The sequence below is a fragment of the Cervus elaphus genome, chromosome 13 (genome assembly GCF_910594005.1).
Source record: "Cervus elaphus chromosome 13, mCerEla1.1, whole genome shotgun sequence".
NCBI classification, from domain to species: domain Eukaryota; kingdom Metazoa; phylum Chordata; class Mammalia; order Artiodactyla; family Cervidae; genus Cervus; species Cervus elaphus.
Genome location: NC_057827.1, coordinates 24,627,741 through 24,645,369, shown reverse-complemented (window position 1 = coordinate 24,645,369; position 17,629 = coordinate 24,627,741). Strand labels below are relative to the sequence as shown.

The window sequence follows — 17,629 nt, the reverse complement described above, 5'->3', positions numbered from 1 at the left end:
CAGGGCGGGGAAGGAGAGGGCGGGATGAATGAAGAGACTTGCATGGACACGTATACACTAACTTATGTAAAACAGATAGTCACTGGGAATGTGCTGCATGACTCAGGGAACTCAAACAGGCTCTGTGACAACCTAGAAGGGTGGGATGGAATGGGAGGTGGGAGGGAGGCTCAAGAGGGAGGGGACACATGTATACCTGTGGCTGATCCACGTTGATGTATGGCAGAGACCAACACAATACTGTAATTATCCTTCAATTAAAAATAAATAAATCAAGGGGGAAAATGTAGAGTCTGCTTTTCCACTGCTTAAATGCGGGCACGGCCAGATGACATGCTGTGCCCAGTGTAACACAAGCAGTGCCCAAGGCTTGGAAAGCATCAGTGAGCCTCGACAGCGGCTGGGAGCCCTGAGGTTTACTAAGGAGCCTGAGACAGCCTGCAGGAGAGGCTGCAAGGAGGAGTGCCTTGGCCACCAGCTGCCAGCTGCCTGTATGTGAGTAAGGCCCGCTAGTCAGCCCCTTGCCCATGGGCATCTGTGAGAGTCAAGGCAAGCCCAGAGGAGGAATGATTGTCCAACTGAGCCCAGCCCCAAGTGCTGACCTACAGCATCAGAGGCTAAATGGTGACTGTTTCCTTAAGTCGCTAAATTGTGGAGTGGTTTGTTATATGCAGCAATAGATAAATAAAATCAACCCTGAATATTCTTTGGAAGGACTGATGCTGAGGCTGAAGCTCCAGTATTTTGGCCAACTGATGTGTGGAGCCGACTCATTGGAAAAGACCCTGATGGTGGGAAAGGCTGAGGGCAGGAGGAGAAGGGGACGACAGAGGATGAGATGGTTGGATGGCATCATCGACTCAATGGACATGACTTTGAGCAAACTCTGAGAGATGGTGAAGGACAGAGAAGCCTGACATGCTGCAGTCCATGGGGCTGCAGAGAGTTAGACACGATTTAGTGACTGAACAACAACCACTTCTGAGGTGGAGGAGAGAAGGATGTGATCCAGGAGAGGCTCACAGAGAGCCTTATCTGAATTGGAGATGATCTATTTCTTAACCTTGGTGATGGGGACAGTGGAGTTCCCACCCCCACCCATATGTATGCTAAATACACACCCTCACACGTACTATACAGGTTATTTGCATGCACAAAATATTTCACAATTTAAAAGAGGGAGGCTTTTGAAGAAACTGATTACAAACAATATTTTGGCAAAAACGACCCTCTTCCTGGTCACATGGGATAGGAAAGATGTTATTTGTGCCAACACACAATTTATATACATAGAACTCATATATATATCTCCACATGTATAGGATTGGCCAAAAAGTTCATTTGGGTTCTTCCATAAAATGTTGCAGAAAATAAACCCAAAGGAACTTTTCAGCGACCCAATAAAAGATTTAGTGATTCTGAGAAGCCCATTGAGACAGTGATGACCTCTGAGAGGTTGTTTCGGTTTTTTACTACTAAATAGGGCACTATGTCCGGCAGATCGTGAACCCCGCCCTTCCCCCAAACCACCCACCTCTCCACCAGCAGACTGATGGTGGAGTTCTGGACACCCGAGGCTGTCACCAGATGGAGAGACGCGTCTGTACACAGCACCACGCATTTCATGTGGCATTTCACTGAGCCCTCCGGATACACATTCTGTCCTTTGTGGACTAGGAAGTATTTCAGGAAGTGGATGCTTTGGCAGAAGCACTTTTCAGGAAGAGCAACGACTCCAAGAGTGAGTCCTGGAGGAAGGGAGGGCACGAGCAGGTCAGGAAAGGGGCAGAGGGAGGCAGCCGCCAGCGCGAGGTCTGTGACCAGCGAGTGTATGGGTGACAGGAAGGCAAAACCAAGCACTGAGGGGCTTCCTGGTGGTCCAGTGGCTAAGAACCCACCTTCCAGGGCACGGGATGCAGGGTTTGATCCCTAGCTGGGGAACTAAGATCCCACAGTCCGCGGGCCAACTAAGCACGCGCGCCACAGCTAGAGATGCCTGTGTGCTGCAGGAAAGACCCAGGAGAACCAGAAGAAAAACCAAACAAAACCCAGGCCGCGAGCATCCTTCAGAGTGAAGGCAGCCTATCCACTAGGCTGTCTGTGTTTTAACTAACATTTCCTACATAAAGGAATTCATATCTAACGCCCACGGGGAGGAGGGATCCCCCCCACTTCAGGAGGACCCCTTCTAAGTATGTGGGGGAACCAAACCCAAGGAAGGGGACAAGTCAGCACTGGAGCGGAAGGGAGGAAGCGGGGCAGGTCCGGGTGTGTAACGGTGGGGAGGAAGCGTTAACCCGGGCAGGTCCGGGTGTGTAACGGAGGCGCGGCGGTGGAGGGCGGAGCGGGGCTTACCTTGCGCCAGGTCCCAGAGCGAGAGCACGCCGTCCTCGCAGGCCAGCACCAGGTAGGAAGAGCAGGGACTGAGCTGGGACCCCACGATGGGCGCGGCGCACGGCCACACGCCCTCGGGGTCTAGAGGGGAGGACGCCACTCACCAGGCCGCCCCCGGACCCCCGCGCCCACCCCCGCCGCCACCTGGACGGCCTGAGACCCAGACTGGTCTGCCTGTCTGGGCTCACCATCTCTCTCCTCTCTGTGCCATGCTGTCTCCTTCCTCAGCATAATAAGTCCTATGATTATTATTATACTACAGTTAACAGGGATTGGGGCTTCCCTGGTGGGTCAATGGTAAGGAATCCGCCTGCCAAGCAGGAGACATGGGTTTGATCCCTGGATTGGAAAGATTCCCTGGAGAAGGAAATGGCAATCCACCTCGGTATTCTCCTGCAGAATCCCATGGACAGAGGAGCCTGGAGGGCTACAGTCCACGGGATCGCAAAAGAGTCCCACACGACCGAGCGACTGAGCGTGGGCACGAACACTGAATGAGTACTTACTAGGTGCTAAGCACTGGAGCGGGCACTTTATGGGTTTCATTTCATTTAATTCTCACAAGGATCCTATGAGGTGGGTCCTATTAGAACCCGCATTTTACAGATGAGCAGAATGAGGCAGAGAAGGAAGTGACTTGCCCAAAGTCACAAGAGCCAGTCAGTACAGAAGTGGAGATTAGAAGCCAGGTTTCCTGGGAGAGGGATGAAAGGAAAGAAATTCTTCCTTTGTGAGTTTTTAAACATTACTTCTGAATATAACTCTGAAGGACAGCATAGTGTTAACTCAAGGAATTCACACAAAGTGAATTTGCTCGTGGAACTGCCTCCCTGAGTTTGTCAAAAACAAACCACCACCACCCATATTTCTTAAGTGCCTTTCAACTTCAAAAGAGCCTTCACGTAGAAAAACTGGATTTCGATATTCACGACTAATGCATGCAGTACATAAGGATGGTGTAACTGAGTGGTTTTCTGCTTTGGGGGAGAAAATGGCACTGGGGCATCAAGTGACCGGCCTGAAACCACATAGATTGCAGACATGTGCTGGGACCAAGCCCCCCTTTTTTTACCTTCACTGCCTAAGGAGCCCTGTAAACAGAAGGGGCTCTGTCCCCATGGACATCATCTTTAAAAACATGACAGTTGAGAGACACAGCCTTGGGGTCACACCACAGCTAGCAAGCCACCCACTGTTTGCACAGCTCTGGTCCCCTAAAAGCCACGCGGCTGTCAGTCACATGCTCTTGGCTGAGCTGAAGAAGGACGTGATCTGAGAGCCCTGAGCTTAGGCGACTCCCATCCCGGCAGTAAAGTACCAGCTTTATCCTTCAGCGTCCGGTTAAGTGAATAGAAGAAGAAGTTGTGATGATCGGTCCAGTGTACACCAAGGACACAGGCGAGCCCTGGGGAAGAAGAGAGGAAAGGGGCGTCACGGAAGGAGTCTGGGCGGACTTTGATTTGGGTGGAGGGGTTTGCCCAGGAGGAGGTCAGTTTGAAATGGTTTGTGCCAATGGGCAGCACCCAACTGAGGGGTGAGCTACCAGCTGAGCGGCTGGGCACCCCCAGGAGGGCTGCTCCTGGGGCCAACTCATCTTCCTGTGCAGGCAGGATGGTCACTACTGCCCCTCGGCTGCTTTCACATCTTCTAGATAAATTCCTGTCCACTAGGCTGTCAGTGTTTTAACTAACCTTTTCTACAGAAAGGAATTCATATCCAGAGAGTTGGACCATAAAAAAGGCTGAGTGCCAAAGAATTGATGCTTTTGGGCTGTGGTGCTGGAGAAGACTCATCAGAGTCCCATGGACTGCAAGGAGATCAAACCAGTCAATCCTAAAGGAAATCAACCCTGAATATTCATTGGAAGGACTGATGTGAAAGCTGAAGCTCCATTACTTTGACCACCTGATGAGAAGAACTGATCATTGGAAAAGATTCTGATGCTGGGAAAGATTGAGGGCAGGAGAAGGGGGTGACAGAAGATGAGATGGTAGGATGGCATCATTGACTTAATGGATGTGAGTTTGAGCAAACTCCGGGAGATGGTGAAGGACAGGGAAGGCTAGAGTGCTGTAGTTTATAGGGTTGCAAAGAGGCGGACACGACTTAAGAGACTGAACAACAACAAAAATCCAGAAGCAGCCTGGCGGGATGTGTACACACCGTCCTCTGTGGCAGCTCACACCCTGAAGACGGTGCCAGTGTCCATCATCAAGGAATCTGGACTCAGGGGTCACAGGTGCAACTAGAAACTGTTAAGCTGCAGCTGGCAACCCACTTTCCACCTCCTTCCCTCCCAGCAGGCAGGGTGTGCTGAGATGAGCTTCTCTAGGAGGGCTTGCTGGGCATTCCCCCGTGATGACCACCTGCTTCCCCTTCCTTACCTGGGGGTCTCTTGACTCCCGCTGGCATTGGGATTACGCGACTGGGGAGGAGGAAGTAGAACGTAGCCATACTGGGAAAGAAAGAGACACTGGTCAGAGCCGTGGTGGACTCCTTGGCAAAGACAAGTGCTGGCAGCGTCTTGGTATTAAGACCAGAAATGAGTAGTTCAGAAGGACCTTCCAGGGCGTTCAGGGCCATGAAGCAAATCATATTCTACGTGCTGGTCCTGGTGGGTGTGGGCCCTTGGAGTTTGGTGAGGGTTGGACAGGCAGAGTGGTGGGAGTTAGCCCAGGCCAGGAGGAGCACCCAGTATGGTGGCAGAGCCATTCCTGTCCTGGGGGAAGACCCCTTCATGATCAGACTTGGGTGAAGTACATAAATGCTCCTATCCCGGGTATACTAAGTTGGTACTTTTTTTTTTTTTTAGTGTTTGTTAGGGCCTAGCTCGGAGAAGGCAATGGCACCCCACTCCAGTACTCTTGCCTGGAAAATCCCATGGATGGAGGAACCTGGTAGGCTGCAGTCCATGGGGTTGCTAAGAGTCAGACACGACTGAGCAACTTCACTTTCACTTTTCACTTTCATGCATTGGAGAAGGAAATGGCAACCCACTCCAGTGTTCCTGCCTGGAGAATCCCAGGGACGGCAGAGCCTGGTGGGCTGCCGTCTATGGGGTCGCACAGAGTCGGACACGACTGAAGCGACTTAGCAGCAGTAGCAGCAGCAGCAGGGAGTAGCTAGCCTTGGGACATTGTGTGAAGTGAGAAAATTCAGGTCCACATGACAGCAAGATGAGAGGTTTCACTCCCCATGTGAAGTAAGAACATTTCTGAGACCTGCAATAGCTGTGAGGAGAGCTGGCTGCTGAACCTGCTCCACCAGATACTTCAAGGACTCAGGCTCAGGTTTTACAATAACTGAGGCCTACCTGCTCACTGAGATTAGAAAGTAGCGTGTTTTAACAATTACACATTAATGTATTACATTTAGAAAGACTGGATGGAAGTGGAAGAAAATGTTATTAGTGGTCAATTTTCTTTTCCTCTCTAGGATCATCTGTGTTATCTAGATAATCAGGAAAACAATTTTTTTTAAGGAGATGCTATCATACAAAAAAATTATAAAATAGGGAGTTCCCTGGTGGTCTAGTGGTTAGGATTTGGTGTTTTCACTGCCATGATCTGGGTTCAACCCCTGGTCAGGGAACTGAGATCCTGTAAGCAGTGCTGGATGGCCCCCAACCCACCCCCCCCCAAAAAAAAAAGTTCTAAAGCTCTACTTTTCATCTCCATAGACGCCTATTCCTTCTTTTAAATCTATGTTATCATCCTTTGTTCTAATTATATTTAAACAACCTCCATCCAACTTTTCCAAAGATTTTGCTGAAGTTCTCAGAGAAGTCCCCCAAACCATCAAAAGCTTTGAGACTGAATTAATAAAGGTCCTCCGGTTGATTTCTGCATGTGCTTACAGAGAAGCTCCCAGGGAGGGGTCGTTCTGGCCTCACCCCCGCGCCCCTCACCTCCAGGCTCACCTGATCGGCTCAGGCTCCCATTCCCCATCCAGGTACTTCTTGTAGGTGGCTTTTAAGATTGCCTCCCGCTTCTCCCACTGGCTTGCCTTGATGTAGTGATTCTGCCCAGAGCCCAGCCCGCGGCAGCCTGCTATCTTTGCAAAGGCTTCCAGGGGGCTCTTAAATGTGGTACCTAGGTTGAAAATATTCCAGCATTGGTTAAACCTTCTGACGTCCTCCTTCCTGGTTTCTCCTTCCTCCTCTATGCTTCCCAGTTTCCTGAAGAATCCCTCGTCCTCAGAAGTCTGTTCTTGCTCTGCCCAGGTGTTGAGCCTTCTCCCCGGCCTCCCTCCTACTCCACCAGCTCACGGAGCACTGGCGAAGGGAAGCTGCTCTCCCTCCTCCCACTCCTCCATCTCCATCCTGCTGTCATCTCCTGTTTCCAGACTACAGAATCTCCAGAGGCCAGGGAAATGTTCACAATGTCACTAGAGACCTTAGATCACCACTGCTGTCTCTCCAGCCCAGCAAGGCCCCAAACCTGCCAGTCACTCGCACTATTCAGCCATGGCTGAGGACCCTCAATACACAGTCTCAGCCTCCTCTGCTTACACTGATCCAACTGCCTTCCTTTAAAAATTCTCCTTTCTCTGCCAATCATTTTTATCATTCTCCTTCCCAGTAACCTTTCATTTCCTTCTCATCTGCTCCTAAATCCACAGTGGAGACTTCCCAGGTGGCTCAAGTGGTAAAGAATCCACCTGCCAATGCAGGAGCCACGGGTTTGATCCCTGCGTTGGGAAAATCCCCTGGAGGAGGAAATGACAGCCCACTCCAGTATTCTTTCCTGGGAAATCTCCTGGACAGAGGAGCCTGGCGGGCTACAGTCCATGGGGTCGCAAAGAGTCAGACATGACTGAGCGACTGAGCAGGCACACCCACAGTAAACCTAGGCGATCTATTTTCTGGGCATGAACCCTAATTTTCAAAACTCCTTTACTCTTTGGAAGGTGCCCAGGGAGTCCCACAGGGCCCCAAGTCCCGTCCTCCAGAGGCAACCATTGTTAGCGGTTTCTCGTACAACCTTCTAGAAACAGACCCCTTCTAGATGGCAGCGTGTGTGTGTTAGTTGCCCAGTTGTGTCTGACTCTTTTGCGACCTCCTGGACTGTAGCCCACCAAACTCTTCTGTCCATGGGATTCTCCAGACAAGAAGACTGGAGTGGGTTGCCATTTCCTTCTCCAAGGAATCTTCCTGATCCAGGGAATCAAACCTGGGTCTCCTGCACTGCAGTTAGACTCTTTACCGTCTGAGCCCTCAGAGAAGCCCCAGATGGCAGCATATTACTACATTATATAATGTAAATAGTATAATATATATTATTATATGTATTACATGTACATTTGTATGTATCTTTTAAAACAAATGATACCATGTATTAACTAGCAGTTCTTGAAATATGGTCCCAGATCAGCAGAGTTAGAAACGAAACAGAAACACTGTGGGTAGGGCCCAGCAATTTGGGTTTTTATAAATCCTCCAAGAGAGTCTGATCCAGCTGAAGTTTGAGAATTGCTGTCATACCCTACACCTCTTGCATTTTTTTTTTGGTTTGTTTTGCATTTTGATTTAATGAAGTATCTTGGGAGATCTCTTTATTTCAGTACTATAGACCTTCTTCATTGTTTGTTGCTTATTTGCATTTATTAAATCCTTTCCTTGTTGTGAACTATAACACATTCAGAAAGGAGCATAAAAATGTATCTTTTCCTTTAAATACATCTTAATAAATTATGCTAAAGAAAACATCTGTCTCTCCTGAGGTCAAGAAACAGATTATCACATCTCTGTACTAAAAGCTTCCCAAAGGCCCTGCTCCAGTCATAATCCCCTGAGAAAAGCAGCAACCATTCTCTTGGCTTTTAGGTAATCACTTCATGACATTTATGTTACTTTTATGCTACCTAAATATGCATCTAAACACTACAGCTTTGTTTTGCCTGATTTTTGAGCTGTACACAGTGGAATTATACAGTGTCAATTCTATATGTGCCCTCTTTTGCTTAATATTGTGAAATTTAGCTAGTTTGCTGTGTATATTTGTGGTTTGTTCCTTTTTGTTGCTGTATAGTATTCCACTGGGTGGAAAAAATATATATATTAAGGTTTATTTACATGTTCTTTTTTTTTTTTTTTTTTTTTTTTTTTTTAAATATTTATTTGGCTGTATCAGATCTCAGCTGCAACTCGTGTGATCTTCCTTGTGGTGCCTGGGCTTAGCTGCCCTGTGGCATATGGGATCTTAGCTCCCTGACCAGGGATAGAACCTGTGTTCTCTGCACTGAAAAGCAGATTCTTAACCTCTGGACCACCAGGGAGGTCCCTTACATGTTCTTTTGTTGATGGATTTTCAGTTGTTTCATGGTTTGTGGTTATTGGAAATCATGCCATTATTCCTATTCCTGTACATTCTTCCTGAAATACCTTTACTTTCAAGCCAATCAGGTATACATCTAGAAGCAGGGTGACTAACTCATTCTGGTTTGTGCAGGAGTTTCCTAGTTTTAGCACCAAAAGCCCCATGTCCAGGGAAATCCCTTGGTCCCAGACAAACTGATATGGTTGGTTACCCAGTGTAAATTCTGGGTCAGAGGATATAACTTTTCTTTAACACTAACACTAAATTGTTTTCCAGGGTGGTTGTACTGATTTTCATTGCTATCTATGTATGGGAGGTTTGATTGTTTTACATCCTCACCAACTTGGTATGATCAATAACTTTTATTTATTTATTTTTAAACAATATCATCATTGTTTTTTATTAGCAGCATTATTCCTGACTCCTTTTGTTAGAAAAACAACCTGCAGTGTGCGTGTAGATCTGTTTATAATCACTATCTTTTAATTTTAGCCATCCTGGTAGGTGTTGAGTGGTATCTCATTTTGGGTTTTTTTTTTCCTCATTATGGTTTTAATTTGCCTTTCCCTGATAACTAACTATGCTGAGCATCTTTTCATATGTTTATTGGCCATTTGAATAATCTCTTACCTATTTTATACCAAATTACCTGTCTTTTTCCTAACAATCTGTAGGAATTCTTAATAGAATCTGGATATGGACCATTCATAAGTCTTATGTGTTTTGAAAATGCCTTCTCCCAATACATAATTTGCTCATTCATGCTGTTAATGATGTACTTGGATGACTAGAAGTTCTTAATTTTAATATAGTCAGACTTATCAACTTTTCTTTTATCATAAGTACTTTTTGTCTTTGGTCTAAGAAGTCTTTCCCTACCCAGAGGTCATAAAGATATTGCCTTATATTATTTTCTAAAAGTTTTATTGCTTTGTCTTTCATATTAACTTTTACGATTCATCTGGAATTTAATTTTGTATATCATGTGAGGCAATGGCCATATGGACAACCAACACCACTTACTGAAATGACCATTCACTGCTCTGTAGCACCACCTTCACACAGCTATCAAGTGTCCATTTCAGCCTAACTCTGTCCTGCCCTCTCGACCCTGTGTTTTTCATCTAATCTTTAAATATACTATATTCTATCAACTATTTCTATATTTTATATATATGTTTCCATCTATTATTCACTCATCTCTTTTTCTACCTTATTTTAATTACTGTAATAATTACTTAAATTATTGTAATTAAAATTACTGTAATTTATTACTTTGTAATAAATCTTGATGGAGAAATCATATCACCATGTTCTTCTATGAGAGTGAATTGTCTATTCTTGGTCTTTTGCATTTGTCTCTTTGTTTTTAATGGCTGCAAAGTACTCTGAGTGTACCAGATTTACCTCGCTACTCTTATGCCTCTATAAATAGCACTGCAGTAAACATCCTTGTAGGTATATCCCTAAGGTCATGTGTGAATATTGAGAGAATAGACTGTATGTCCTCTGTCTACAGCCAACTCCCACTTAATTCTTAAAACCTTCTCAGATGTTCCTTCTTCTGACAGAGCCTCTGCCTATTCCCTAGGCAAAGTTAGTTACTCCTTCCTCTATGTTTTTCTGGTCCTGGATGTCCCCACTGCTGCACTTAATCGAATCCTACTATTATGGTTTCCTCCTATTCTCTCTTTGTTCACCTGCAGCTTCTAGAGCATGGGTGATGTGTCTTACTCATCTTGGTGCCTGGTGCATTATTGGCCCTCAGCAAATACTGGTGAATGAAGTAACACAGGAATGTAGGAATGAGTGAACTCCACCAGCACTCGGGAAAGGTGTCTCTTTCCTGATGTCCCAATTCTTTTAGTTAATTGTATCCTTGTAACATTTATACTTTTAATCTTTAGGTCCCAGAGCCTATGACTTGTAAATCAGATACTGCTGCTAATGAATGAAAAATGTGGAGAAAGAGAAAGAAAAAAACTAAGAAATCAATGGCAAAAGGAAAAACAGTATTCATGGAGTTATACGTACCTGTAATTGGTTTGGGTGGTTTGATTTTCATTATTTGAACTGGAAGACTCAACTTAACATCTCCTCTGAAAGAAATGTTCATATCCTACAATAAGGAAAAAGCACAGGTAATAAGCCAACAAAGGAGATAAAACAGGATCATTAGAAACACTGATTTCAAAAGAAGTTGAAAAAAGAAGAAAAACAAAGAAAAACAGGTGGGACAAATAGAAACTAAGCAGCAAAGTGGTAGAGTTAGACATAAATACATAAAAAAATCACATTAAATATAATGGCCTAAATGGCCTAAACACCCCAATTAAAAGGTAGAGTTTGACAGATTGGATTAAAAAGGCAAGACCTAATGATATGCTATCAAAAAGAAATTTATCTTAAATATAAAGATTTTAAAAGTATAGAAAAAATATATCTTATAAACTAATCAAAAGAAAGCTGAGGTTGCTATATTAATATCTGACAAAATAGATTTCTGAGCAAAAAATGTTACCAGAGATCAAAGGGTCATTGAATAAAGATAAAATGGTGAATTCTCAAGGAGATATAAAATTCTAAATGTTTCTTGCACCTAATAACAGAGTGAAGCAAAAATTCTTAGTGTGAAAGCAGAAATAAATCTACAGTCTCATAGATTTCAACACTCTTCCCTCAATAATTGATAGGATAAGTAGACAGAAAATCAGTAAGAGTATAGAGGGGAAAGCACTAAGGATACAGAAGACTTGAACAACTTGGACCAATGACAACCGACTACATGGTCTTTTCAAGTCCACATAGAATACTTAACAGAATTAACCATATTTGGGGCATAAAACAAGTCTTAATAAATTGGAAAGGTTTCAAATTATATGAAGTATGTTCTCTGATCACAGTGGAATTCAGTTATAAACCAGAAAAAAAAAAAAAGAAAGATATCTAGAACATCTCAAGTATTTGGACACTAAATAATATGCTTCAAAAATAATCCACTGATATCGGGTGGAGAGGGAGGTGGGAGGGGGGATCGGGATTGGGAATACATGTAAATCCATGGCTGATTCATATCAATGAATGACAAACCCACTGGAAAAAAAATAATAATAATAAAAAAAAAGTTAAAAAAAGCAAATTAGGAAGTATTTTCAAAAATGAAAACATAAAATATCAAAATTTGAAGGAAGCAACTAAAGCATTACTTAGATGTAAGTTTATAGCACTAAATGCCTATATTATGCTGTGAAGTTCCTAAGGTCTTGGTGCTTGGTACAGGCACACAAATATTTTAGTGGAACAGGATGAAAAGTGTAGAAATATACATAGGAATGATACTTGTGTTGCAATTGCTATTTTTAAAAGATAGATCAAAGTTGATCTCTTCCTTGCTCCATTCACAAAAGAAACTACCATGTGTATAAAAGAGTGAAATGTGCAAAAAAAAAAAAAAAAACTAGGAAGTATTAGAAGAAAGCACAGGAGAATTTATTTATAGTCTTGAGATAGAGAAAGCCTTCTTAAGTGCAATGGTTGTAAAGAAAAGGTTAAAAATTCTGACTATAACAGAATCTAAAATGTCTTTACAACAGAAAAGCACATAAAGTAAAAAAGGGAAACAACAGTTTGGAAGAAAATATGTAACTGGCAAAAAATTCACAGGCAATTCACAGAAGATAAGACCTCAATAGCCAATAAAAATATGAGGAGTTTAATGAAAATTAACATGAGACACTATTTTGTTTCATCAGTTTGCACAAAAAATTAATTAATAATATCAAGGTTAACCAGGCTGTGGAGAAATTGATTGATTGTAAATTGTCACGCCATTTTTGGAGGACAATTTAACAGGATCTGTATTAAAACTAAAATTGCACACATCCTTCAGAAGCACTCGGGTACACAAAGAAGAGTTTACAAAGATTTTCACTGTGTTATATAAAAGCCACAAGTTAGGAAAACCTTCAATATCATCAATGGATGAACAACCAAATAAACTATGGTACATCTTTAGTAGGAATATAACAGAGGATGTCAAAAGAACAAGGTAGGTTTGTTTGACATTGCAAAACTTTGCCAATAAGTTGATTAGTATAAAAATGCAAGTTCATAAGAAAATCTATATAGTATGATGCCACTTATATAGAAGAAAATTCCGATAAAATGAAAGTATATTTTTTCAAAATAAACTGATATCTGAATCAAACTATATATTAAAAGCCTATAGAAAACACACACCAAGCTAATAATGGTGATGATCTCTGGAGAGGGCTGCTGAGTCTGCATTACTTGGTTCTTCCCAAAGCGATGTGTTCACATAGCATTTGTATAACTTGAGACAAAATGTAATTTTAAAAGGGATAAAGGAGAGGCCTCTGGAGAGAGACTTCCATTTGGAAGTTGACCATTTCTCTTCTGATAGGCTTGAATCACAAGACCTAAGCCTCTGGAAAGCATGCTGCGCTCTTTGCCTCAGAGGCAGAGTCAGGAATCTCCAGGGAAGCCAGTCTGTGCTCTGCTGTATCCCAATACAAAGGTGACCTCCAAACCAAAATAGAACAAAAAACCCCAAACACCAGTTTGGTGGATTGGGCTGCTTACATTGGCAAAGGCAAGTTGGATTCTATGGGGCCTGAAGTATGTATGATTTAGGGGTCTCTGTAAGAAAGAGAATACAAAGTGCCTATGACCACCTAATACAACTCAGTTTGTGGGCTATTGTGACAGAGGGGAAGTTTGAGTGAGAGGAGATGACGGTGATCTTAAGTGATTATGGTTAAAACATGTTACTTTTTCCAATTTTACAAAAGTCCATGACCATGTGAAAACACTGGTAAGGCCCCTTATCTCAGGGAAACTCACCCCTGAACAAATGACTTGGGTCAATTATCCTCAAGGATAGGGAGCTATCTTCAAGAGAATGAGGGACAAGATCAAGTCACAGAGAATCTGAAAACAGTGCCCTGGGGAGAATATTTTATCAATATATTTGACATTTAGGGTAACTTTAAAATAAAAAAAAAAAATCTCTAACATGCAAGTTAAATCTCTTTGGAGATATTCTTTAAAGTTTCTTACCATATCTAAACTATCTGCAGTCACAGAATCAGGAATGTTCTGGGGAGAAAAATGAGAAATTAATTCATGATGAGTTTGGTATATGTTCCCCTTCTTCTGTTAATTTTTTGAGTTGCTCCTTCTTCCCCCCAATTACTCTTGTGAGATGTGAACTCATCCCCAAAGACATGGAGGGCCAATATTTGTGTGGTCCTCTGGCCTGTAGGATTTTAATACATGATACCTGTTCTCTAGGATCTTAAAATGTATTGGGGAAAACAAGAAATCATTAGTGACGTTAAGAGAGAATATGAGCAGAAGGGAGGGGGTCGGCTAGGAGACTATTACAAAAATCTAAGTTAAAGTGAATATTTCTGATTGGCAAAATATATCAGTGATGCTGACAATTATTATTTATAAATAACTATAAATATAATTCACAGTACAAGAGCTACCACTGTAACAGGCCTTAGTGACTGCCTCTCAGTGTATAGAAACTGAGTGAATTATGGTGAGAAATCACCCCCATTCCAAGGTGCTTTTCCCACTTGGATAATTAGTTAATCCCTCAAAAAATGTATCTGTTGGGCCCTGAGTAGGATGCCATGGGGATGGTTGACAAAAAGAAGCAGAAGGTACAACAACCTAGAAATTTACCATCTAGTTAGGAGAAAAGAACTTTCACGCACAACAGGATAGTATATGAGAAGTGTCAAAGAGAGGTACAAAGAATAGATTCTGTAAGAGTTTAGAGGAGGAATGTCTCTGGGCCAGTAACCCTCCCAGAGATACAAAAAATCACACCTTGCTATGAAGACATTCACTGGAGAGAAAGGGCATTAATTCAAAGCCACTCAATGTACTTGGCATTGAATGTAAATCTCAATCTTGGTCTCGTAGATTAATTTCACTAACACTTTATAGCACATAGCACAATATGTTTTAAAGGCGTCCTCAATTGATATTTGTTGTATGCAATGGCAACCCACTCCGGTACTCTTGCCTGGAAAATCCCATGGATGGAGAAGCCTGGTGGGCTGCAGTCCATGGGGTCGCGAAGAGTCGGACACGACTGGGCGACTTCACTTTCACGCATTGGAGAAAGAAATGGCAACCCACTCCAGTGTTCTTGCCTGGAGAATCCCAGGGATGGCAGAGCCTGGTGGGCTGCCGTCTATGGGGTCGCAGAGTCAGACACGACTGAAGCGACTTAGCAGCAGCAGCAGCAGTTGTTGATTAAAAAAATAATAAGTACACTTTGGGAATTCCCTGGTAGTCCAGTGGTTAGGACTCTGCACTTCCACTGGGCGGGGCATGGGTTCGATCCCTGGTCGGGGAGCTCAGGTCCTACATGCCACACACAATGCAACCAATATATATAATAACTGCACATCAGACAGATGAGAAAATTGTCTTAAAATCTTTTTTTGCTTAAATATTATATTTTAAAGAGATGGCATGAGTCCCAGGGATCACATGTAATTAAACTGAAATAGTAGAGTTCTACCTACCTTCTAAGAATAATATAAAGAATACATATATTCCCATATATTTAGAACAACTCCTTTATACCATAATCTGGAGAGTGTAGTGGAATAGGAGACATGGAAGGATTATTTCAGCCCAGGAGGGGAAAAAAAAAAAATCTATTAGTCAGAGTCAAAAAAAAAAAAAGACAACATTCTCCCAGAGAAATGCCTGGGAGTGGTCTTGGTGGAGAGGCAACTCCCAGACAAGAGAGATACCGTGTTCCACCGTTTAAGACCCCTCTGCTTTTTAACCATCTTATTTTAACCAAAGCAAACTGACTTGAGAGACACAGGCCAGGGTGCCTCTTGTCCTGTCTTACAGCCTCCAGACAGGCTCCTTCATCTTGAAATTGCAAGGAGGTGCGCTAGATGTGGGCAGGGAGAAACTTATCAGTTGAAGACAGGTGTTACCTACCAATTGCAGCTGCTGTCTGACTTTTTTCTTTGTATTTACGGTGAGTTGGGGGTACTGCACTTCCTTGATCCAAGACTCCTTGGGCAGTTTATACACATCCAGCCAAATGTCCCCGGCTCCTGCATTGGGAAAGAGGAACCACTGAGCAACCGCAAGCAGGCAATGAGTTTCCTCAGAGAAACGGCCCATCTTCTCAGAACCACTGGCACAAGGGCCAGTGGGCAGCTTCGGAACAGCAACTTTGACAAATGGAAGGAGATGTGGTTCTGTAGCAATTGTTGCCAGACCTCACTCACACAGCCCTGAGCTCCTCGCCCCAGGCCACTGCCTCTAACTGGAGATGGGCTTCTCACCCTCACAGCGCTGATGTAACAGTTTTAACCTAACTATCCACGCTGCCTGGTCCCCACATTTTCTAGGTTCCAAATGGTAAATTCCACTGGTGTTTTGTGTTACAGCTATTCCCACATGGGAAGGACAGGGGCATATACAGAATCAGTAACTGAGAGGGGTATGGCTGACAAAGGGCTAGAACTGAATTGTGAGAGATGCCTCAAGAGAATTCTTCTGACCAATATTTGAGGAGATGACAGCCCATGGGATGGCTGTGAGAACTTTATCTTGTCAAAGCAACACACTCAGCTTCTGTACTGAATACCTGCCAACCCAGGAAAGGTTACTTTCCTAGAATGGGATTCTGGCTAAATGTTTCCTTAAAAAAGTAATCATATAGACATCTTGTTTTCAGACTTTTGGACTCCAGAGCTGTGAGGGAATAAATGTCTGTAATTTTAAGCCAGCCACTTTGTGGTACTTTGCTATAACAGCCCTAAGAAACTACTACAGATAGTATAAAAGTTTCCTTTGGTGCATAAAGCATTACAAAATATGTATCTTTCTCCAGTGCCTAACATCTGAGGGACCTGGGGCAAGAATCTAAATAGAGGCCCAGATGCCAAGTCTAATTATTTAAAGGTTAAAAGTCAAGCTAATAATTATTTGGATAAAATACGTTCTATTACCACAGGAATAATTGCAACAAGCAAGATCCAATGTTGAATGCTAAAACTGGTGGGCAAAACTTTAATGACAAATAGGATATTTCCATAATATCCAAGTATCTCCCCCTAAATGTTTATCAGTCACTGTGGAGGTTTCAACATAGGTCTCAAAATTCTCTGATCATCTTACATCCAGAAAATGGTGTTTACATTCTCTTCCCTTGAGTGTGGTTTGGACCTAGAGCATGGACAGGGAAAAACAGTCACTCAACAGTGGAGAAAGCTGGCAGATCACTTTGAGTGATCAGGGTTAACATCAGCAGTAGTGCTATCACATACCCCCCAATATAATTCAATGAAAAGAGCATTTCACCTCTGTGAGATCTTCCCCCAAATCTTTAACCCCAGTTTGAATCATGAGGAAAAATTCAAACTGAAAATCAGGGCCATTGCACAGAATACCTGACTGGTACTCCGCAAATGTGTTGAGGTCATGAAAAATAAGGTAAGATCAAGACATCACACATACAGGTACAGTGTAAAAAGATGATGACCAAATGCAATATGATATCCTGGATTGTACCTTGGAGCCAAAAAAATTATGTAGGAAAAACTGGAAAAATGGAAAAAAAAATCTGTAGTTTATTGTATTATACCAGTGTTATTTGCTTAATTTTGACAAATGTACCATGGTTATATTAAATGTTGGTGTTAGGGAAACTGGGTGCAGGATATAAGGGAACTCAGTCATATCTTTGCAACTCTTCTGTAAATTATTTCTAAATAAAAGGGTTGGAGGGCTTCCCTTGGCTCAGTGGTAAAGAATCTGCCTGCCAACGCAGGGGACACGAGTTTGATCCCTGGTCTGGGAAGATCCCATGTAGTAAGGAGCAACTAAGCTCCTGTGGTAAGGAG

The 17,629-nt window shown here is 43.0% G+C and overlaps 1 protein-coding gene across 5 annotated transcripts in view; it reads right to left on the bottom strand.

Moving 5' to 3' along the window:
• The window catches only part of WDR93 (WD repeat domain 93), a 48,104-nt gene that overhangs the window by 10,791 nt on the left and 19,684 nt on the right, over nucleotides 1-17,629 (bottom strand). For 4 of the 5 annotated variants that reach the window (XM_043921923.1, XM_043921922.1, XM_043921924.1 and 1 more), the window contains 8 exons: nucleotides 15,714-15,832; nucleotides 13,791-13,829; nucleotides 10,746-10,830; nucleotides 6,314-6,485; nucleotides 4,779-4,849; nucleotides 3,713-3,799; nucleotides 2,356-2,475; nucleotides 1,535-1,748 (listed from right to left, as the gene is read on the bottom strand). In XM_043921923.1, the coding sequence (XP_043777858.1) occupies nucleotides 1,535-1,748; nucleotides 2,356-2,475; nucleotides 3,713-3,799; nucleotides 4,779-4,849; nucleotides 6,314-6,485; nucleotides 10,746-10,830; nucleotides 13,791-13,829; nucleotides 15,714-15,832 (907 nt within the window). The remainder of the gene's footprint in view (nucleotides 1-1,534; nucleotides 1,749-2,355; nucleotides 2,476-3,712; nucleotides 3,800-4,778; nucleotides 4,850-6,313; nucleotides 6,486-10,745; nucleotides 10,831-13,790; nucleotides 13,830-15,713; nucleotides 15,833-17,629) is intronic. The other variant, XM_043921925.1, reaches the window with a different exon arrangement.